This window comes from Diachasma alloeum, unplaced genomic scaffold, assembly GCF_001412515.2.
Source record: "Diachasma alloeum isolate Michigan unplaced genomic scaffold, Dall2.0 Dall_scaffold_00709, whole genome shotgun sequence".
NCBI classification, from domain to species: Eukaryota; Metazoa; Arthropoda; class Insecta; order Hymenoptera; family Braconidae; genus Diachasma; species Diachasma alloeum.
The window spans coordinates 129,599-154,238 of NW_021680840.1; the positions used below are offsets into that span (position 1 = coordinate 129,599).

The window sequence follows — 24,640 nt, forward strand, 5'->3', positions numbered from 1 at the left end:
GTTGGCTGGAGAGTGAGCACTTTCGACCCAGGCTCATTTGCGGTGGCATTAGATGACCATCCAATCGCTGGTACAGATGCGACTTTGAAGGCGCAGAGCATTAGGAGGAAGGTGAGTAAAGCCTGCGACGCCACAATGACGAGAAAGCGGACCACGAATCGACATCCACCAGTGTATTGGTGGAATGAGACCATCGCTGTGCTACGGAAGGAGTGCAACGCAGCCAGGAGGTCATCTCAGCGTGGTAGGAAAAGTCCCAACTTCATGGAGTTGGAGATGAAGTACAAGAAGGCACGGCGAAAGCTCAGCAAAGCCATCAAGCATAGCAAGAGGCAATGCTGGAGCGAGCTCCTTAGCGAGGTGGAGACCGACCCATGGGGGAGGCCCTACAGGGTGGTGATGACACGACTCAAGAGTCAAACAATGCCATCATTATCGTGTCCGGTGCTCCTGAACAGAATTGTGAAGACGCTGTTCCCAAGTCAACCGGAATTTCGCCGCAACTCTGAACAATGGGAAGGAGAAATTGTCCCGGAGATCACCAGGGAAGAGCTGATGGAGGCCTGCAAAAGAGTGGGAAACTCCAAAGCTCCAGGGCTGGACGGAATCCCGAACATCGCGTTGAAGCTGGCCATTAACACGATGCCAGAGCAGTTCCTGGATGTTTACAACGAGTGCCTCAGAGAGGGCATCTTTCCTGCCATGTGGAAGCAGCAGAGGTTGGTACTGCTCCCAAAAGGGAATAAACCACCGGACGAACCTTCATCTTACCGTCCCCTCTGCATGCTCGATACTGCTGGCAAGATTCTCGAGCGTATCATCCACCAGAGGATAGAAGCTGCCGTGGAACCCGCGCTTGCTGGGAATCAATATGGTTTTCGGAAAAGCCGGTCCACACTTGATGCCATCAACCTTGTCGTCGAAACCGCTAGGAAAGCGATTGAAGGGGAACGATGGTTGAATGGCACTAAGGAGTATTGCTTGGTGGTGACTCTGGACATCAAGAACGCCTTCAATTCAGCTAGGTGGGACTGCATCATGGAGGCTCTTACCAAACTGGACGTGCCGGGCTACTTGCGGAGGATGGTCAGTAGCTATTTCAGCAAAAGGGTCCTCATGTATGATACCGAGACTGGGCCTAAGAAGTACAAAGTGACAGGAGGAGTACCCCAAGGTTCAGTCCTGGGTCCCCTCCTGTGGAACATCATGTACGACGGGCTGCTGAAGCTGAAACTGCCCTCGCGGACTAAGCTTGTGGCATTTGCAGACGACGTGGCTGTGGTCATCATCAGGAAACACCTGGAGGACATGAAGCGTGTTTTCAGCATAACGTTCGAGACGATCCGCTGCTGGATGGATTCTGTTGGACTGAGCCTAGCGGAACAGAAGACGGAAGCCGTATTGATCACCAGCAGGAAGAAGATCGAGACGATCACGCTGCAAGTCGGGTCTTGTGAAATCACCTCCCAGCCATTCATCCGATACCTGGGGGTGATGATCGATGCACGACTGAATTTCAAGCAGCAAGCTGAGCACGTGGGGACCAAGGCATCTGGTGTGAGATCCACCTTATCACGCCTCATGCCAAACATCGGGGGACCCAAGCAGAGGAGACGAGCACTACTGTCCTCAGTGATTACTTCCGTGCTCACATATGCCATCCCCATCTGGGGAACTGTCCTACAACTACAGGAAGCACGACGTAAGATCGCACCAGTCTATCGACTCAGTGCCCTTAGAGTCGCAAGTGCATATCGGACGGTTTCTGAGGACGCAGTGTGTGTCATCGCAGGAATGTTGCCGATCGAGATTTTGGCTGAGGAGCGGAAAGCTCTGTATGAGCGTAGAAGATCCGAAGTGCTGAGTCCCGAGGAGTTGACGTCTGAAGAAAGGCGAAACAGCCTAAGGCGATGGCAGCTGAAGTGGGACAACTCCACCAAGGGGAGATGGACTCACCGCCTGATCCCTAAAGTGGATGTCTGGCTAAATCGCGGACACGGGGAGGTCAACTACTACCTGACGCAGATGCTTTCTGGGCACGGATGCTTTAGAGCGTACCTTCATCAATTCAAGCATGAAGATTCCTCGAAATGTCCGACCTGCCCGGAAGTGGATGAAGATGCGAAGCATGTGTTCTTCGCATGCCCGCGTTTCAGTGAGACCAGACATATCTGGGTGTCTACACTGAAAATGGAAGTACTGCCTAAAAACCTAATGGATGTTCTACTAGCTTCGCAGGCAGCTTAGGATGCAACGAGTTACTTTGCGGCTGTAGTCATAAAAGAGCTCAGGAAAGAGGAACGCGAGCGCAAGGCTGCAACACAGGCGGACAACCTATTGGAACCTCCTATCTACACCCAACATCTTCGTAGACTAGGAGGACGTACATAAGGTTAAAATGAGGAAGAGCAAACAGCTGAGACCTTCCTCGCGAAATAATACTTAACGGTGGTGCCGCGAGGGGAAGGAAAGGTCAAAGATTACTAGGGTCATGTTCGGTTTTTTAGTCCGTATGGGTTGCACATTTGCCGAGCAGATGCTTGCTCGTGGTCGCTACCATCTAGACCTAACCGACTCGGACACTACACTTCAAACACCACCCTTCTGAAGTGTGTTAGTGCGTAAAGAGCATTTTTCCGTTCATGAACAAAAAAAAAAAAACAGAGAGACACTCACAGATACGCATGCACTCATTCAAGCTTCGCTCGCATGCATTCATGGCCTCCGCACAAATGACCTGCGCAACCGTCTAAAGCGACCATTGGCTTCTCACCTTTGACACATGAGGCGTCACTTGATGGACAGGTGTCCAGTGAACACCCCTATTTAAATTGGGGCACGTTCGGACTCTCGATGATCGACATCTGTCACCTTGCGGTCCTTTAATCGGCCTCATTTGTATATCGGCCGTTGACTAGTGCACGCGCTTTTTGCTACTCTCTTTTGCTTAATGCTTTATTAATTGCGCTGCGTAATATTTAATTGTCCATCGCTTCTAAATTGTTTGTTGATCCGCGCATAAACTATTGCTCAGCTCTGCTGTGTATTTCAGTGTATATTTTTTGCCTTTTTGTTAATTAAATTGACTGTGTTGACCAACGTGCAAGTTTTGTGTTTTCGTGACCCTCTCGCGCTCCCGTAACAATCCGCTGATATCTCGTCCATCGATTCTAACTGATTCTGACTTGGTCTATTTTTTTCATTTTCCATTAATTATTATCAAAATATTCATTCCGTACGATGAATGTCAATAATTGTGATTTGTAAATAATTGTACTATTGAAAATTTTTGAACGATTTGATTAATCGGAAAAGGGATTTGAAAGATAATTCAATTTGTTTTATATCGAGTTTTTTTAGAATTAATGAAATGATGTAAATTCTCCGACAATCGGTATTTTCTGTTGTAGATCCTAGTCACATCTCTAGTCTAAGCTGTTTCAGTAACCATTACGCGTCTACATTTTAGCTAGTGGGAAACGTATTGGAGCTTAGGACTATTTCGTTCGTTTCCAGTGGTCGTTCTGGTAAAAATAGTGATGCCGTCGAGACTAGTTGAGAATTATTTTGAAGAGATCATCACAGTCTGGAAAAACATCGAATGTTTTGGAATCGTCGCAATCTCGAAGGAGATTGGATCGGTGCATCTTGTCACAATTCCGGGAGGATTTATCTTGCCTGGATCTCGAGATTTTCGGTTTTTTAAGTTCACGAGACGAGACGAGACAGATATCGATACAAACATTTGAAAAACAGAAAATACTGAAACTCAGACGTGATGGATTCTTCCAAGTTCGTGACCAGATGCGCCGATCCAATGTCTTTCAAGATTACGATGATTCCTAAACTTTCGAAATTTTTTTAGACCGTGATGATCTTTCCAAAATAATTCTCATCTCTCTACGGCATCACTAGGTAAAAACGACCTGGCGCTCAACTATTGGGTTTCAGAGTTGTTTGGGTGTCACAGGGCTGTTTTCCTTGAAAAAAAAAATATTTTTTCCGGACGTGTGACGTCAGTCCAGGCGTTTCCCTCGAAAAAATGGATAGTCCCCCAAGTCCCCAAAATCAGGAATCAATGTGGAGACTATAGTTACATTGAGGGTCTCTGGGCAAACCCCTGAATCTCCTATCACAAGTTCCATCCGCTGGCACCATTACTCAGTTGTCCACCGATCTCCAATGCGGGAACCATTCGAACTATTCGAATGAGATGTGGCCCACAACTCGTACGCGACTCCAAACACTCTCCCCAAGGATCAATCTCCTCTCCAGCTCCAGGTAGACTCCGTCTCGGCTTCAGATCTCTCGATGTCAGGCGATAAGCGGTGGGAAAGTGGCTCAATATAAACAAACAAAAAGCAAAGTGACTTCTTGTCCGGACGTCTCAAATTTTCACCGTTGAACAGTCGAAAATCAAAATAACACGTTACAAAATACAAATTTTTGAGAGTGAAGGAATTGAGAATCCGAGAAGTCACTTGCTGGTGAAATCAATTGGAGTCACCCATGTAATCACTGAAATCGCTGACATCAGTGAAATCATTGAAATGTCGTGATTCCCATTAATGGAGTCATTTCTTGGAGTCACAATGAAATCATTTGCAGTCAATGAAATCCATGAAATCACGAGGGAATCCCTCGACCGAAAGTACACCACGCTCTACACTCATTCTAGAATTTTTGTTTCGATCCGGATGCGACTCGTGGTAAAACCTACTGGCCTGGGCGCTAACAACGTCCCTCGGTGGCGTTCACTTTACTATCGAGACTGTACACGGACGAATGCGCCGGATGAGGGGATTCCCTAGCTTTTTTTTCCGTAAATGTTACAGAATCCTCATCACGTGAACGAACTTGTTTTGTACCTAATTTTTGAAATTAGTGTATTTTGTGTTTCAAAGTTATGAACGACCGATTATTCTCATTAAAAGTGCTGAACTGCCTATGAATATTTGCAATTATTATTGGTAAGTGAATATTAATGTTTCTGTTGTGTTATATGCAATAAAGAAAAGTTCGTTGGCGTTAGACTCGGACCGAGTTCGAACATCACCTTTACGTATTATACTCTTCGTGTCACATAATCGTTAATTCAAACTCTTGTTTTTTTTTACAGAAAACAAATAGTTTGATGGCACATTCAGGTAGAGAAATGGATAGGGAAGATGGAAAAACATTTTGGAATTTATTGGAAACAGCACGAGATGTGTTATAACCAGTATACGTCAAGAATATTCTGGGGCTGAATCATTTGGACAACGCATTTTCCTTCCAACAAATAAATGACGAAACCCTCAACGAATTGGAAATATTCGCCAAAGAATTGATGGGGGATTTATTGGATGAAGGTGCGGATTTGAAATTATTCTACGGGGCTTTTCACAGAACACTAGAAAAATTCCAATTTATGTTTGGCGATCGTCTTCTTATCCTCAATTTCGTTCAGTTCGTTAAGGAACGAGATGTGAATTTCTGGAAGCCAAGCTCAGTTCCTCCAAAAACTTCATAAAAAATCTCCCATCAAATTGAACAAACTTCACTTGGTTCTAAAATACTCACATCGAATTTGAATGCAGGAAACATTAATTCTCAACAGGAAGAACTTACAAACGCCCTAAAAACTGCACTCGAAGGACTCAGCAAGAAAAATAATGATTCAAATGATAAAAAAGATGATCATGACAGTTCATCAGAAGACACTGGAGCTGAGGGAATTGGAAGATCAGACTCTGGCGAACACCGTGGAGTGATTGGAACATCAGTGTCAGCTGAATAATTCAACATTCGAATATCAGTGACAGAAGTTTATCATGAACATGAGCTCCCTGTTTCCTTCACCTACATTGCCAAAGTAGATTGTTACATCTGCAAGCAGAGTCTGATATTCACAAAAACTGCTGCAGAAACGGTTGGTACTAACACTACGAGATGTAGGTGGATTGTATCAAATTACCCTCGTCATTTTCGACAACATCTACACTCATTGAAGAAGGAATAGCCTGGCAGGAAGAGGAAGAATCCTAACGTTTTGGAGATGTTCATTTCTGCAACGAAAGTCAGTAAGACTCAGGAATCTTCAGCTGTGACAATGATATCAACAGTACCATCATATGATGCTATCATCTCTACTTCCAGCACCTCACCTGTCGCTCAAATGGATGCTCAGGAGACTCCAGAAGTGCCTACACGGAATAAGTTGGAGCCTATTTTTGCAGGTATTTTTAGAATTATGAAATTGTTAATTGTAAGTGAAAAGTGAATCAAGAATGAAGTCTTAAAACGTAACAAGTCAACTTTCCACTGCTAGTTAAATATTGAGTCATTCTGATAATGAGTGATTTTAGGAAGAAATGTCAGAAGACTTTTTTTCTTCGAATTTTTCTCAGCTACAAAAAATTTCGTTTGGCATTTCTTCTTGAAATCACTCTTTTACAAGATAAATGAATAATTTTAAAAAAATGAGGGTTTTAAACAATTACGGATTATTCGATCGCTGCTGCAACATTATGAATAAAGTTATCATTCAAGAAATTAATTGATAGAAGAGTTCATGGAAGTATATTATACATTGTTTTTTTTCAGAAGCTGTTGACGATGTTGAACTAGTGGACAATTCTGCACGCGAAGTAAATCCACAGCACACATCTGAATTATCCGCTATAATTACTGATTCTCTTCGTCTCGTTTATAACGAAAAGGTGGGGGAATATTGAAGCAGAATGATGTCCGAACAAATCATTCTGCTGAGACACAGAGGAAAGTTCGGAAACGGAATAATTCAAGGCAGTTGAGGAACATTCGGGAACTACATTCCAGTATTGACGCAACTCAGTCTCGTATAATACAATATTTCCCATTGTTAGATGAAATTCACCAGCTGATAAAAGAAAATGAAAAATTGAGTGTAATTTTAGAGTCATTCCTGGAGACAAAACATTTATTAACTCGATTTATTTATTATAACTCGACACAAGACAAAATTAATGAACAAAAAAATTATTTCCTACAAAAAATATATGAGAGTACAAACAGAAACAGTACGCGTAGCAGAGGCAAAGGTATGAGAATGGATTGTTTGTTTTGTTGCTATTTGTTCACTATTGGGGAAAGGACGATGTACGAGACTGGTAGCAAATCTCTCGATTCCAACTGTAGATTCTGTTTGCAAACTCATGAATAAAAATGTTTGTGACATCAGAGAAGGAGTGTGTAGGTTGAGAGAATTGAAAGCGTTTCTTGTGTCGAGGACTTTACCTCATGTTGTATGGTTGAGCGAGGATGCAACACGAATCACTGAACGTGTTCAATATGATAGTGCAACGAACCAATTAGCTGGCTTCGTTCTACCATTGGCCTGCAGTGGTTTACCGAAACCTGGCGAGTTCGTAGTTAGGTCTGCTGCCAAGATTGAGAAGCATTTCCTCACTGGTAAAACTGCTAGCTTGGCGTACACAATAATGGCTCAACCGTTACAACATAATGCCCCGACATTTTGTTCATGTTTGTATGGAACTGATAACAAATTCAATTTTGGAAATATTCAAGAGAGATGGAAATTCATTGTGAATGGCTTGAAACATGAAGGAATTTCAGTATTGGATAAAGGTTCAGATAGGGATTCACGACTACTACGCCCAACGCTTATTGAGAGTGAGTTAAATGCAAATCAATCAACCTATTGTGATTTCTCAGGAGACCAAAAAACTCTTCCTTACTTTCATGCTTCATTTCACCCAAAGACATTGTGTATGCAGGATATTATTCACATAGACACTAAATTGAGGGTACGATTGTTAAAATACTCCACATTATTTCCAATGGGAGACCATTTAATCTCTTCAACTCATTTATGACTTTTAATTGATAATCACTCCAAAGATAAACATTTATTAAAAGAAAAACATTTATCTCTGAAAGACAAAATAAATTACGCATCAGTGAATAAAATAAGTGATCCGAGAGTAATTGACTTGCTGCAGAAACATGTTCCTGCAAGTAATGGGACTATTCTCTACCTACAAATAATTAATTTGTTTACGAGCGCATTTCTCGATCAAGAATTACCACCATTACAAAGAATTCACAATACGAGGTACTGTATTTTTATTGTCAGATTTTGGAGAGCGTGGCTCAGTCAGAATCTTCAATACTCAATTACCAGCAATTTTATTTCGCTACACTTATTTATGTATGGAAATTAACGCACATAATCTCATTTATGTTATTTTAAAATAAGCGAGTACCACGAAGAAAATCTCTGTACTTCTGAAATGTTTTTAATTTGGTTAATGAGTAGTCAAGCATGTGAGAGCTTTTTGCGGAGATTAAAATCAATGAGCACGACGTATTCGTCAATAGTCAATTGTAGGGGAGACCGGGGCAAAGTGGAACGGTGGGGCAAAGTGGAACGTCGGGGCAAAGTGGAACGGTAGCAAATTTTTTTCTTGAGGGGTCAAACACGCTTAAGGGTCAAACAGGGAAGTAATCGGAAGGACCAACAGTTGTTGAGGGTCAAATAAAAAAAATCACTGCGACTTGTAACCATATTTCGTGTAAGAAGTCTTAAATTAAGAACCGTTGGGTTCTCGAGGGGGTACCAAGATGAAACATGGGAATCTCCAGTTGATAAGAATATTAGAGCGACTCTTAGTATATTATGAAGTATTTAAAATAGTATGGAAAATATTGAGACTCAACCCTTTTTGCTCCTTACGTAGAGGTAAAACCTCGTGTTTCGAGGTTTTGGCTTTTAAATGTTCCTCGCACCACGATTTTCATTCCACTTGAACTATTTCTTTTCAATGTTCGTTAGATTCCATAGAATGAAACTACTTTTCTTTTCTTTTTTTTCAATTCAATCACGAAGCGATAAAACTGTTTAAGGATATCCAAGTATCTTTTATAGTTTGATACAAACCATAGTATAGATTCAACAATTTTCAATCATCACATTTGTCAATTAAATTGTGTGACAAAAATTTAAAAAAAATCATGGATATTCAGCGTCATTCAAATTATAATTTTTTAGGGAATTATCATTTTTTTAAACATTCTCTTCTTATAAATATATATATATATATTTTATTTTTATTTTTTCTATTTCATTGGTTTTATCGAAATAATTCTCGATTTGAAACCCCTCTAGCCTGCCTTCCCTCCTTTCTTTTTTCCTCTCATTATCTGCGGTATCATGGCCGTCTTACTCTTAGCTGTGCCCCATTCGAGCTAGGACTGCACGGGAAACCATGTAAAACCCCAGTCGCACAGCCGGCCGATTTGTGCAGTGCCCTAATATATCCATCTGTCACACTGACTAGATGGAGACACTAGGCCGCTACGCCGTACCTACCACCCGCAATTTTTGTGCGAGCGAGGTGTTCCTAAGCGGTCCACCCATCCAAGTACTAACCCAGCTCAACGCTGCTTAGCTTGGATGTCCGCTGGAGCAACACCTCACCCACCTAGCCATTACAGTCGGTTCCCTTCTTATAAATAATTAATTGAAATTGTTTAAACTTTCAGATACCTTATTTTTTTAGGCATGGAATCGATTTCTGGTAAAATTCTGAATATGAATAAATTTTTTGCCTTTCCGAACAAATGATTTTTATCGTGGAAAATTGATTGTTCATAAATTATTTTTCAAAAAGGCCCGTAATTTTCAAAAATTTCAATTTTTCAATTGTTTTATGAATTCCTCCAAAAATTACTCTTTCTAATTTTTTTCACATTTTGAAAATATTTTCTGACGGTTCAATATCGAGATTCAAATTCAGACCTTCACATTTTAAATAATAATATCATTGCAAAATGTCTGGAAACTTAGGGTCAAATGGAGCTAAAATGAAAGCTCTGATATTCGACGACAAAAGTAGAAAAGCATTTCATTGAGTAAAAAATAGCCGAAGCACTTGGACATCCTTAAGTTGCCTACTCCTTCACCTGAGTTTTTGAGGAATATTGCAGAATGTAAGGGAAATAGCCAAATTTTTGCAATAACCTTTTTTGTAACTCGAATGACAATTATGATACGAGGAGCATTTTGAAGCCACATACCTGGAAAACTATGTTCTACCTCGACGTATGGGGGAAAAATGAGTTGTGCCCAAAATTTTCGTTACTTTTTAGGTATCCCTTAGTCTATACAGACTCGCTCAACGACTATCCTTATCAACCGAGAACTTCCAAATTCCACCTGGGTTCGAAGTTTCACCCTGGCTTAAGGGGATATACACCACTGTTTAACCCTCAGAAACATTTGACCTTTCATCTTTTTTCGACTAATAAAGTTAAAAAAAAAGTTGCCCAAAATTCGCTCTAAATTCGTTTTTGCTAACGTTTCACTTTGCCCCGCGTTCCACTTTGCCCCGCCGTTCCACTTTGCCCCACCGTTCCACTTTGCCCCGGTCTCCCCTACGTTATTAGAAACCATCCACAGGGTCAAAAGGATGCAATTACAGGAAGATATCACATCAGGAAACGTAGACAATTGTACTAATATGTTCAATTATCCACGTGTAACATCATCTAAACGAACAGTTGAACAGTTTGATCTTCCTAATTTTGACTCAATGAAAGACAGGATTGACCAAGCAAAACAAGAGGGTTTCATAAAAGGGAAGAGTTTAGGTATGGATGTGAAAATTTCAGAGTGCATAAAAATATCTGTGAAATGTCTGGAAACCGGTGAGAGTAAGGCAGATGAGGTTAAAGATACAGGAGTTGCTGCTGAAGAGTTCATAAGTGAAGATGCCTCCGGTGAAAATTCTAAAGAGTTATTACAAGATTTAAATGTTCTTAGAAATGTGGAAGGTCACTTAGATTTAACCAATTGCGATAAGTCTACTGTGAGTTTGGATCCTGACGGTCCATTTGTACCAGACAAAGATGGAGTAGGTAACGAAATGATTGTTCGCAAGTCATCCATCTGTTGGCTCCTGAGTAAAGGACACACAAAATTGAGTAGCGATAGATTACAGAGAGTGAGAGAACAAGAACTGATGAGATACGCTAGTCGGCTGGATCGTATTGCTCATGAAAGTAATAATAATGCTTTTATAAAAAAATGTGATGAAATAAATATAGGAGACTGGTGTTTGTTAAAAGAAAACGATTATGAAACATTTTTATTAGGATTAGTACTGAACTTTGCGTACGCAGGAGGAACAACATTTCATGTTACAAGGAGGGGTAACGGAGGTGATCTTTGTGCTCCTGCGGCCCCCAGGGACCTTTAAGGTCATAAGGGCCATACGGGTCACAAGGTACAACAAGGAACAATAGATTACGTCAAGAATTTTCTGGTTCATACGCGCGTGTTGATGGTAACAAAAGAGATATAGGTGTTTTGTGTTGTTGGTATATTTTAAAGACAAATTCAGATACGTTACTGTCGCAGCCAATGAGGTCGCAGGGCTATGTTGATATTAAAAGATATCGAAAAACAATTTCACCTCCAACGTTTGATGATGAAAGGCACTTGCAAGTTGACCAAAAATTTTTGAGAGAAGTAAAAAAGTACTTCTAGTATTGTTCATTTGTTTATTAGAAATAATAATAATTTGTAAGCGTTCGTTAAATGTTTTTTGATAATAAAATCAATCGTTTTGATGTCGGAATTTGGCGCCTGCTCCAGTTCTCTATCCTACCATTACTCATACTTTACGGCTTTGTGTAGATGGCGCGCATGCGCCGATCGCCTTAGCAAGAGTGACTGTGCGACGCACTTTACTTGGATGCGCGCTGTGGTGCGAGACACTGTACTTATATTCTAAAATACACTTTCATTATTAAAGTCAATCTGTGTTTAATTATTTTGATATCCTGAAGATCCCCAAATACCAACAGGTTATGGGACTCTTCATGCATTAACTGCGGTTTGGAGATTAAAAGTGAAAGTGAACAAATAAAAAAAAAACTGAATCATTGGCGCGTCGCGTTGGGCGGACTTCGAGACACGGTGTGAGCGTTGAGAAAAAAAAAGGAAGGATCGACAAGGATGAATGAAGGAACACATGGGAGTAACATCCCAAACAAAATGAGTAAGTACAAAGTGAAAAATCAATAAAAGCGAATGAAGTGTCGGGGAAAGGAAATAATAAAAATTAGCAGGACTGTGAGGTTGGAAAAGTGGCGTCACAACCTACATGGCCCACGCCGACGCCATGAAATGAAAGGGGATCTGAAAAATGAATCCAGAAATTCCTAAATAAAAGATTAAAAATTATAATAAATAAAAATATATTATTGAAGGTACGACTAGAGTAATCAAAAAAATATTAATCAATTTTGTATTAATCTGGGGAGGAACGACGCACTGTGGGTGCGCGCGCAGCACGGGTGAGTCGATGGGGAGAGGTAAGGCTGCAGCAATGTGACGAGCTCGAGCAATTAAATAAGAATAGATATAGTGTGCACGTAAACGGTATCTTCCCGTCGTTTCTCACGTGTGAGCGCGGTAAATTCAAACAAGATGGAAATGATCATTTCAAATTTGATGAATGAATAAATTCAAAACGTGTGGGAAACTTAATCTATTGAAACTCTAATATTTTAATAAATTATTACTTGAAACAGATGACGACCTGCAACAACTCTGGAGCAAACTCACCAATGATTTTCAATTGGATGTACTCCATGAGGGAGAATCCATTACATTATTGATACTAGGGGAGAAACTCAGGGTTATTACAGAAACTGGTTCTGGTTACAGAACAGGTGAGATTAGGAAGGGCAACTAAAAATATAAATTGATGTGAAAAGAGATTCAATCAAGTAAATTAAATAAATTAAAAATACTAGTTAAATTGAATAAATTCGAAAACAAATCATATTAAGACTCTGGAGAGTTAACCGGTGAAAGAACACTGATGTTCGGGGTTCGGAAACTGGTTGACTTGGACTGATTCAGGATAAATTTTGATTTTCATATTTTGAAAGTTTCGGTTCCTTCTGTGGTTAGCCATATTGAGGTTCAGTTGACTGATCCCAGAGCACTCGATTCTGGCATAATTTATTAATGTAAATGGCCTATTTTAATTAGATAAGAGAATGATTGAGGAACAGTGGAGTTCTTTGGAATCATGGTATAAAGGGAGGATCTTTGCAGGACAAGCTACAGTTATGCCAAGAATTACCCCAGAGCAGAGCCCAATCATGTCATAGGGAGATCAGGATGGTAAAGAAGATCAGACTGATCTGGAAGGTCAAGAAGATATGCAAAGTCACAAAGGCAGTGAAGATGAAGGGAATGAACACATTGTTGGAGTCTCAATACCTGACAAAGGGAAACCAAAAATCATTAGTGATGTATCAGCTCAGATAAAATTTATTGATCCTAACTCCATCATCGGGAATTCCAATCAAAAGAAGATTGGAGACACCAATAATTCAGGGTGAAATAAATTATGGGAAACAGTTAGTGCACTCACTGATAGCCTAAAAAGGACTTGTCATGTGAATGCAGAGGTTGGGAGCTATTTGGTGGAGGCGATTGAGGTTTCGAGGAAGCATGATCAGACAATGATGGAGATGGAAAGCAAAAGACAAAAGATAATGAATGAACAACTAGCCCAACTAAAGGAAATCACTTCAAACTTTCTTAAAATCTGTGGAACTAATATTCCAAGGACTGAAGGGGGAAATGGCAACACAGGTGCAAAAAGTAGTGAAATTGTTGGTCGGATGGAGGGGGAGCGTCAAGGGGAAGAGTCACAAGTCAATAGTGAAAAGTCTGGTAAAGATTCTACGAAAGAATTAGCAAAAGCAATTAAACTAAGTCTATCGAGTAAAAACTCAGGAATAAGAAGAAACTGTGTTTGATAGTAAAATGAAATATGAAAACTTTTACGATTACTTTCAGTCAGAATTAAGATCACACAAACTATTGCATGTAATTGATAAAACTCGAATGCCGTGTTGATGAGAAAACGCTTGAAGATCAAAAATTTAAAGTCAGAAATATTCTTATTAACCATTTAGACAGGAAGTATCACTCAAGAATCATGAAGTATAACGATCCAGTAGATATCTTATCATCATTAAAGGAAATTGAAAGATCTGAAAATAATGTCACCTCATTTGCTGTTAGAAAATAAATATTTAATATGAAGTATGTAAAAGGAAAGACAACAGCTCACGAATTTCTTCAAAAATTTGAAGATACAATAGCGAGCTATGAAAATTCCCCGGGTGCAAATCCTGTATCTGAAGACGAAAAGAACGACGCACTACTCAATGCAGTAATGGTATCAATACCCTCAGTTCAAACACATGAGAGGACAGCTAAATTACACAAACTACCACCTCTCACATATGATCAGCTTTATCTTATTGTTATGGAAGATGAAGCCATAAATAAACAAGTCAGTGGGGATAAAAAGAATATTCGTGCAGCAAATTTTGCTGGGAAAGGCACATGGTATTATGATTGTGGCAGTTATGATCATATTGCTTTGTATTGTCCTAACAAGGGACAGAAGGTATGCTACAAATGCAATGGAGTTGGTCACAAAGCAAAAGCCTGTCCATCAGGTGGCGGATCCAGCAGTCAGTCGAGGGGTGGCTACAACAATTCTAAATTGCGGGGGTATTATTCTCAGGATGTCATGGGTCGAGATGCCATGAGATGTGGAATCAAAAGGAAGATCGAAGGTGGAGGTCAGAATACTGCTAAACGAGGACGATTCAATGATGGCAGGGGGTTTGGCAGAGGTAGAAATCAATCGAAGTACCAAAGGTCCAAGACATGGACAAGGACAACTTCAGCTAAGAATGGAGACAAATCATCTGATGGTGACAATGACCAGTATAAAGGTAAGAGAACAGATAACATTTACACCGATGAAACAAAAAATTCTATGAAAACTGAACATGAAAAGATACAAGGTAATGCTTTATCTGTCGATACAACTAATGACAATAATGGAAATTTGTTATCGAAATTCTTAGCTGACTCAGGGGCCACCGAACATATGTCCAATTCGAAACTCATTTTGAAGACATTTGATGAGAACAGTATAGGGGTGATTAGGTGCTCTAATAAAGATAAATCAGCAGATTTAAGAACGGAGGGAGTGGGAACCGTAGAAATAGAGTCGATGAACGGGAATAGATTAGAAATCGACTCAGTAATCTTCGCTGAAGCATTACACGCTAATTTGTTGTCTTTAAGGAAATTTGCTGAAATGGGGCTTGCCATCTATCTATATGACAAACAAATAGACATTTTTGATCCGATATCCAATCTATCAATTATTAAGGGTCCGTATAAAAGATCCTATTGGGTCATAGAACTAGAAACAAGGGAAAGTAAATTAGATTCTGAGGAGATTAGAGAGGAAAAGAATATAAAAATAACAGCATATGCAGCTGAGAGTGTGATAAAAGGAGTTAGATACAACACTCGGAGTGTTACCACAAAACAACAAATTGAACCAATCGTAGAAAACATTAATGATCAGAAAGAAGAACCAAAAGAAAATGAAATTACAACAGATGGATTTGAGCTCAGAGAAAATTTCGAATGAAAAAAATGAAGTCACTAACAATAAACCGATGTATGAACATTCGAATTTTGACTATACAATATGGGACAGAAATTTCCATAATGTTGATGAACTACCATTTGAGGAACCCATTGAAGAGTTAAATTCATTCAAAGCTGAAGACAACAAATTCAGGAAAAACAATAGGGCAATGCTATGGCATGTCAGATTCGGACATACATCAATTTCTTATCTCAAAGCTTTACAATTGAAGTATCCAGAAAACAAAGAATTAAATGCAGCTATCTTTGATGAATCAATTTCGAATCGTGAAGTCTGTTTGGCTTCAAAATTTAAGAAATTATCATTTCTTGTGACACGCAGCAGAGCTACAGCTCCTTTACAGATTATACACTCTGATGTAATGGGACCCATATCCCCAATAACACATCCTAAAGGTTACAAGTTCATCTCAGTATTCATTGATGATAAGACTAGATTTGCAATGGCATGCCTAACGAAAGCTAAAAGCGAAACTGGTCACTACCTAGAAATATTCGTTAGAAGCGCGAGAAATTTGTTAGGTTATGACGCGAAGGTATGCTATCTGAGATCTGATCAGGGAACAGAATTTACAGGAGGATACACTATTGAAGTGTTGAACAAACTAGGTGAGGAATTACAATTAGCATGTCCAAACACTTCTGAGCACAATGGAGTAGCCGAGAGATTCAATCAAACGATACAGAAAAAGGTTAGGACGTATATGTTTGATGTGAAGCTTCCTGAAAACATGGGATCTTGCACTGTCATCTGCAGTGTATGCCTACAACAGAACCCCACATAAATCGAATCAAATGAAGACCCCATTAGAAGAATTTGCTCCAAATCATAACTGTAACATTAATCACATTGAAAGATTCGGGTGCGTTAAGGTTCAAAGAAAAACAGGATCAAAGTTCAGGGTTGAGGGGGTGAGGGTAATACTGATTGGATACACTCCAACGGGGTATCAGTTTTTGAAACCAGAAAATGGCAAATATTAAGAAAGTAGACATGCAAGGTTCAACGAAAAATTAGTCTATGGCGATAAATTCAACAAGAATGAGATTAAAGATTTTCCATCAAATCAAGAAGAAATTAATCAAAACGAATGGTTCGTTAAAATTAATGAGAACACTAACTCAACTGAGGAAACATTGAAATCGGAGGGAGAGAAGAAGCGTAAGAGGGGAAGACCCAGAAAAGAAACAATTGAGTCCAAAGAAAATAAGATAATAGGTGTAGGTGAAGGTACGGTGAAAACAATAAATTCGAGTCCCCTATCAGTTGAAGAAAACGTAAATTCAGGCATTTTCATGGCATGTATCACTCAAGAAGATACAGAAAGGTTAGATGAACTGAATGATGAAAATCATCATGCATTACTAGCATCCATTAATTCAGATCCATTGAACTACAATGACGCAATGAAAAGTAAAGACAAAGAAAATTGGAAAAGGGCAATAGCTGAAGAGCTCAATTCTATGAAGAAAAACAAGGTTTGCAGATTGGTTGATAGACTAATAAAAATGAAGAATGGTAAGAAAGTCAATATCGTTGACTCGGAATGGGTGTTCAAAAGGAAGCTAGAAGCAAATGGGGAAATTAGATGGAAGGCTAAATTAGTAACTCGGGGCTTTAAAGATACTAATGTTTACGAACTAAGGGAGACATATGCTCCTGTCTCCAGGATGCCATTGGTGAGGGCAGTAATAGCAATCATTAATAAATATGATCTCGAGGTATGTCAATTGGACGTCAAAACGGCGTTTCTGAATGGAGAAATAGAAGAAGAAATTGATATGGAGATTCCAGAAGGAACTCCACATACAAACAATGAAAGAAGGGAAAACGTTTGCATAATGGAAAGGGCTCTTTACGGACTAAAAATCAGTCCAAACACGTGGAACGTTAAGTTCACAGAAATTGCTCTTAGTGTAGGACTGACTAACTCAGACTCAGAGCTATGCATATTTATATGGAGAGAAGGTCATAGATTCTTGATCCTTTTACTTTATGTAGATGATATTTTGCTGGCCAGTAATGATAAAAAAAAACTTGTAGAAGTTAAATTAAAGTTAATCTCTAAATGTGAAATTACTATACTGGGTGAACCAAAAGAATTTCTTAGTATTTCAATTAGACGCGACAGAGAAAACAGATTGATCAGATTATCACAAAAAAAATATGTCGATAAAATTTTGAGTAAATTTGGGTTTGAGAATTGTCATCCACAAAGAACACCAATGCTAACTACTCAGGCATCCAATCATGAAAGAACATTGAGGGAATCCGATATGAACGGGGAGTTGACAAGGTGCGATGAAGTCAAAATTAATTGTCCATACAGAGAAGTAGTTGGCAGTCTCTTGTACTTGGCTAGTACAACAAGACCAGATATCCTACACAGATATCCTACACAGTCAATGTCCTGAGCAGACATCAAATAAATCCGACTGATGAGGATTGGTTAATGGTGCGAAGAGTATTAAGATATCTGAAAGGTACGAAATAATTTGGTCTCAAATACTCTGGGGAATACGATGACATCGAAGGCTATTCAGACGCTAGTTTTGTCGACCGCGAAAATTCCGAAACCACTTGTGGTTACGTCATTCAGTTGTTTGGTGATTCTATTATTTGGAGAACTTACAAACAATCTTATGCAGCTCTATCAACATGTCAAGCAGAATCTGTGGCAATGAGCGAGACAAATGAGGAATTGCTTTCGATGTACAACTTTCTGAAGTTGATTTTGGTAGAACCTCCGTTGCCTATGACTCTATGGTGTGATAATAGAGCGGCAACAATTGGTGCGGAAGCTGATGGAGGAAATCGACTGAGACACATAATTGATGTTAAAGAACTTCATATAAAGCAATGTGTGAAATTGAATTTGATAAAAGTTAAGTGGATTCCATGAAGGGACCAGTTAACAGACTTGTTTACTAAACCTTTAGCATTCGAACTGCATAAAAGACAAGTCGATAAAATTATGAATTCCAATATTTAATCTTCTATATCTGTTTGTTTATTTAGGTCACAAAGAATCCAAGTAAAAGAGTTAAGGTCTGAATTGAAAAACTCTCCAGAGAACAACTGAAGCAGTCGGGAGGGAGTGTCGGAGTTTGGCACCTGTTCCAGTTCTCTATCCTACCATTACTCATACTTTACTGCTTTGTATAGATGGCGTGCATGCGCCGATCGCCTTAGCAACAGTGACTGTGCGACGCACTTTACTTGGATACGCGCTGTGGTGCGAGACACTGTACTTATATTCTAAAATACACTTTCATTATTAAAGTAAATCTGTGTTTAATTATTTTGATATCCTGAAGATCCCCAAATACCAACAATAAATAATTATTTCATCTCGATTACTCTTTTAATTTCGAGTCATTGAGTTTTTAGTGATCTCAATTACGTAGAAATAATTGATTTCAGTCGAATAGAGTCAATGAAATCATGATGAGTCATGAAATAACTGAAACTCATGCTTGAAATCAATGAAATCGTGAATTCAATGCAGTCATTTAAATCACTGATGTCGTCAGGTGAAATCCACACAATTCCGCTCGCATACGCACTCACACGAACAGCTCGCATGTAACGCTCGCTCAGCTCACGCACGATTGATCGATTCACCTCAGATGACCTCTCACTTCTGACACCTAAGGTGTCACTTGGTGGACAGGTGTTGTGTGAACGCCCCCATTTCAATTGGGTCACGTTTACACCGCTGGATATTCGCTACCTGCTACCTCGTGGACCATCAATCTCTCTCATTTGCATATTGCTTTCCGCACGTGTACTTCACTTTTGTTCAATTTCTGTTCCGTTTTACTGCTCTACTCTTAATTGTCTGCACTGCTCTCTTTATTGATTATGCTTAATCAAACTGACCAGTTCATTAACATTTTAATTGTGACAAAAAGGTGATAATTTTGATTAAAATGACTGCTGAGTAAAGTGCACGGGTTGAGAGTCAAAGGCCCGCCATCCCACTCGCGAGAAATCCGTTTACATCTCATCCATCCTTAATTCATTCCACCAAGTCCAGGCTAATCATCGAACATTAGCTCCGTGAAGTGAGCAGATCCGGGTGATTAGATCGGGTCAACAATTAGCTCCAAAATACGGGCTCCTTATGTGCTTTTTTCTGCAGAAAAATTCAATTTTCTGCTTAAATGTTTTGGCAAAAAAATCGTTTTTTGAGTTTGGTGCGTTAAGCTCAAGGCACAGAACAAAATATGTGCTAATTTTCTGCAGGAAAATAATTTCATTTTACCCCGAATTTGCCTGGACATCAAATATGGTCAGGTGAGGGTGGGTCGGAATCCTCGGACCCTAGGATGGCTAGATACAATCGGGGAAATATGTGCTTTATTTTGAAGTCAACTGGAAATTTTCTGCTTCAATATTTTTTGGGGAAAAATGCAATTTTTCAGTTTGTGAAGTGTATCTAGCAGACAAATGTGGTCAATTGAAAAAAATGGATACACTATGGGGACATTCTTTGTCAAACCAGACAGTCATTTTTCTCGACTTCTCAGAATTTTTCACCAATTTTTGAAGGTGTGCTGTGACTCGAAAAAAGTTCCAGATTTTTTCACAATTTTGGTACTGTTCATTCTTTTTCTGAAATTATATTTTCTTGGCTGATAAAAATACTTTATTTCTGTGGTTCTATGCGTTCAAAAATGATTATTAAAATAAAGTGTACTTTTTCTGAGCTTTAAGATGGAAAAGTCATTAAAGGTTGGAAACCATTAAGAGGTCAATTTTCTCGAAAAAAAGAGGAAAATAATTTTTTTTCTTTACTTGGACACTTTTAATCATTGCTATATTTTTTGCCCTCATTTGTCAAGCTCTGAGATCAGAAAAGAAATGTCAAGGTGGAAAGCGAAAATTTAGTAGCGAAGCGATGAAATACCTTTATTTAAGGTCCATTAAAAATTTTCTGCTCAATCACTACGTACTTGAGACTTGGGTGTTTTAAATGGGTCAATTAAAAATGGCTTCCTTTGCCCCCCAGGTAGTCAATGCATTCAATAGATCATATGCTTCAATTTAAGGCCCATTAGAAATTTTCTGCTTGATCACTGTGGGCTGGAGACACCCCTGTTCTAAATGCGTTAATTCAAGATGGCTTCCTTGGGCCCCGGATGAGCGTTGACTCATTCTGAGGCCCAAGAGGCCATGGGGCTCAAGGAAGCAATCCTTTCTGTGAATTATGTGCTTCACTTTTAGGTCTAAACATTGAACCATATCACAATAAACAGTTCCAAGACTTCTTCTAACAGAAAAAAATTTCAGGTTCATTTTCATTCGGGGCCCGAAAAGACCAACTTGAATAAAGAAATACAGATCAATGAGAACTCAGGCCTCAGTAATCAAGCAGAAAAATTCTAATAGTCCTTGAATTGAAGCATATGATTCATTGAATATATCAACTCATCAGGGGGCCCAAGGGAATCACCTTGAATTGCCTCATTGGAATAAGTGAGAACTCAGGCCCTCAAGTCATCGAGCAGAAAATTCCCAATGGGCTCTAAATTGAAGCACATGATTTATTGAACATACTGACTCACCATGAGGGCCAAGGATGCCATCTTCATTGACCCACATAGATTAGTGAGAACTCAGGCCCTTAGTAATCAGGCAGAAAATATATAATGGCCCTTACATTGAAGCACACGATTCAATGATGGAATTCATCCATGAGGTGGGGGGTCCAAAGGAGCCACTTTCAATTTGCCCATTTAGATTGGTGACTACTCAAGTCCTTAATAATCGAGCAGAAAATTTATAATGGGGCTTAAATTTCAATCCAATGATCCTAGGGTCCGAGGAATCTTTTCTTCCTCTACCCGTACTTGACCACATTTAACCTTTCCAAAAATGGGGCTAAAATAGGGAAAAATGAAAATTATTTTCCTGCAGAAAATGAGCACATATTTGGTTCGTTACTATTGTGCACTAATTGACTCCATTCAACTTCATTGGTCTGGTAGGTAAATGCTCCAAAGAAAAAAATCGAAATTCCCACCAAAATATTGAAGCAGAAAATTTGAATGGACTTCAAATAGAAGCGCGTCTTTTCCCGAACATGTCCACCGATGCTAGGTTCCGAGGAATCCACTATACCCCTACCCTCATCTGTCTACATTGGACGTCCTGGAAAATTCGGGGAAAATTCCAGAAAAATGAAGTTTGGCTATTGTGCATGAATTATCTCCATTCGATCCCATTGGTCCGCTAGCTTAATATCTCAAACTCATGAGGTGAGTTCCAGGCTCATCGAGGTGGTCATTCTTCCCGCGATTGTTGTATATGTACGTCGGGTGGCACTGTCCCTTCACGATCGCCCCTAGGAGTTTGATTTGGAATAAACCCCTCTACTCCGAGTGCTCCTGTTTGATAAAAGACGTTGCTTGGTGTAGAAAATTGCTGTCCAAGTATCTCATCGTTCTCCTCCGTTTCTTTATCCCCCTCCTGAATCACCTCGATGTCCTCGAAGGGATTTTCAGGTATATTCCGTGAAGGATTCGCAGGATAAGAACATACGCTGATACAGTGATTGGGTATATCTCCATTGCACGTTAATATTACTGTTGATATTCCCATTACAATTGAGTAGATTTCATCTCAGCCCCGGTCCCGAAATGGAGTAAGACTCGAAATCAGGTTCCTCTCGTTGACTACCATTCGCTCCAGTAGTTCACATCGTTGATTATTTATCCCTTGGCCAAAAATAAAATAATCTTACTTGAGTAGCTATTCATCTCAATACTAGCCCCTTCTGTCATGGTAGTTTCCTGCTATACTAGCCCTTTTGATACGACGAAGTACTAGGGTAGGTTTTCGCTGGCTCACCAAAATGGTAATTCTCGCCCCCTCGATAGAAGGGTTGTTACAAGTGCTGGCCAGTTTTCAGTCAGGTAGTTCAATTCCTCCAGATACTATCTCGTTTTCCATTGTTGTGTGATTAGACAGTGAAATTTTTTGAAAAATCATAACTCGCCGGAAAAAAATCGAATCGCTCTAAAAATTTCATGAGAACTTGGTTTTGTGGAGTCCTAAAAAAAATCGCCAAGACAATCGGAAACATGACATTTTTTTCATTTCAGATTTGACGTGGAATTGCTCCTATAGAATTTCTGTAGACATTTCCATTCGTTTTTAGCCGATTCTATTGAACATTTTCATAACTCTTCTCCAGTTTTTTCTTGGTCGAAATATCTAATTTAAAAGATTATAAAACTACGAATTGTATTTCAATTTTATTTAGATATTTTTCATGAAAATTGCTCGAAAAAATCGGAGACAAAATAATAATGTGCAAAAACTGAGAAAATGAATGCCCAGGATTTTTTAAAATTTTCATTAACGTCGCCCTGCTTATAGCCCTGGAAATTTCATCATGAATTACTCAAGGAAATAAATGAACCCCAAAACCAATCCCAATGAATCTTCTTTATCTGTAACAAAATCATGGAACGTTCATATTCAGGTTTTTTTTTCATACTAGCGCCGCCGCAAGCAGCCGCGACGGTGATGCCCTTCTATTATGCCTTTTATTTATTTTTTTTCTGTTTCTTTCTCAAAATTTTTATTTATCATCGCCTTATTAAACTGAGTGTTAAAGTTAATGGACACAATGCTTATCGGTTCATCACCTGTTCAGTTTGAATATTTCACTAATTGATTCACTAATTCTGAATTTCAGTGCGCACTGAATGATGTTCTAACTATAAGTCTCATCAAAATTCTATTCAGAATGCAAAACAATAATTATTAAGGATGTACTACACCCTTTCGGCCAAAATTCACGTTTTTTTTTATTTTTCTGGCAAATTATCGATCGGATTGATGCGAAATAATATACCGTTTTTGCGTTTTATCATTATTGACTGATTCACGAAGTTTCATAAAAGTGCAATCATCTTCCTGTATTTTTAAAAAAAATTTGTGAATTTCCGAAAAGTTTAGAAAAAACGTAGGAAAATGATTACACGATCATGAAATTTCGTGAGTTATTAAGTAATGATAAGACGCAAAAACGGTATATTTTTTCACCTCAATCCGATCAACAATTTGCCAGAAAAATTCAAAAAACGTGAATTTTGGCGAAAAGGGTAATCCCCATCCCGATTTGTGTGTTCTTTAAGGATACATCCTTAAAGTTCTCAAAATCAAGAATTTTAAAGTGTTTACAACCCCTTTTATTCTCCTTCATACCTTTACAAAAGCATTTAATTATTGCTTCTGGAAAAATTATGACGGATTCTGATTCTCCTTCGGTAATTCGGAGAATTTTCTTCTCTTACATGGTCTTTCTCACAATTTTATTCGACGATGCCATAAATTAGAAACTTTGATGAATTATCCGAAATTTTTTTAAATTCTCCATGAAATCTCCAAATTTTTGTGAATTTTGCTTGAAAAGCTTGGAAATTTTTGTGAAATCATGTTCTCAGACTTTTCAAATCATATTCTTCTTTCCTTTTTGAATCAGAGTGTAGTAGTTAAGGTCACGTAACTCTTGCACGTCAGTTTTATTTGGAAGATTCCGCCTTTTCCTATCAATTGTTCACCTATGGTTTATTAAAAAAATTTCTAATATTTGAGAGATGCAGAAAATTTCCTCTAATTTTCGAAAAACTCGTGCTTTTATTCGATGTTTTTTCAGAAAACCTCATAGTTGTTTTAAGTTCTCTGGCTAACTCCCGACAATTTGCCTGATTTGTTAGGGTACGCGCGAACTTCCTTAAAGTTCCGATAATTCATATTTATTCTATTGGAGACGGATTTTGTGAAGAAGTTGAAACACATCGTCATTAATTTCCAAAAATCTTTTGTTAATGAGCATTCATTAGAAATTGGATCTCCTCTAAAATTTTCATATTTCTATCGGTTTTAACAGTTTCAGCTTTGCATTATTATTTCCGTCAAGCTGAAAAACTCATTTTTCACACGGCCGCGGCCGCGATATTGGTGCCCTTTCATTATGTCCTTTGTTTCCCTTGTGCTTCTTTCAAAAAATAATGATTCATTATCATCTTATTATACTGATTCTGAGTGTTAAGGTTAATGAAAATAATGCTTAT

General features: G+C 38.9%; 2 protein-coding genes across 2 annotated transcripts in view; both read left to right on the forward strand.

Annotated features, from left to right (window-relative positions):
• Positions 1-24,640, forward strand: part of LOC107044277 (leucine-rich repeat and immunoglobulin-like domain-containing nogo receptor-interacting protein 2) — a 149,638-nt gene that overhangs the window by 91,504 nt on the left and 33,494 nt on the right. The gene's annotated exons all lie outside the window — the stretch shown is intronic.
• Positions 13,535-18,787, forward strand: LOC107044286. The gene is made up of 2 exons (XM_015266095.1): positions 13,535-14,817; positions 18,570-18,787. Exons 1-2 carry the CDS (start codon positions 14,109-14,111, stop codon positions 18,587-18,589), a joined length of 729 nt encoding a protein of 242 aa, XP_015121581.1. The 5' UTR covers positions 13,535-14,108; the 3' UTR covers positions 18,590-18,787.

What these genes read in the sequence shown, in the direction of transcription:
- LOC107044286 (XM_015266095.1), top strand. Translation starts at nt 14,109, where the DNA reads ATGAAGTATGTAAAAGGAAAGACAACAGCTCACGAATTTCTTCAAAAA. An exon ending in TGACAATGACCAGTATAAAG is followed by an intron (nt 14,818 to 18,569) that starts GTAAGAGAACAG and finishes TTGTTTATTTAG; the next exon opens with GTCACAAAGAATCCAAGTAA.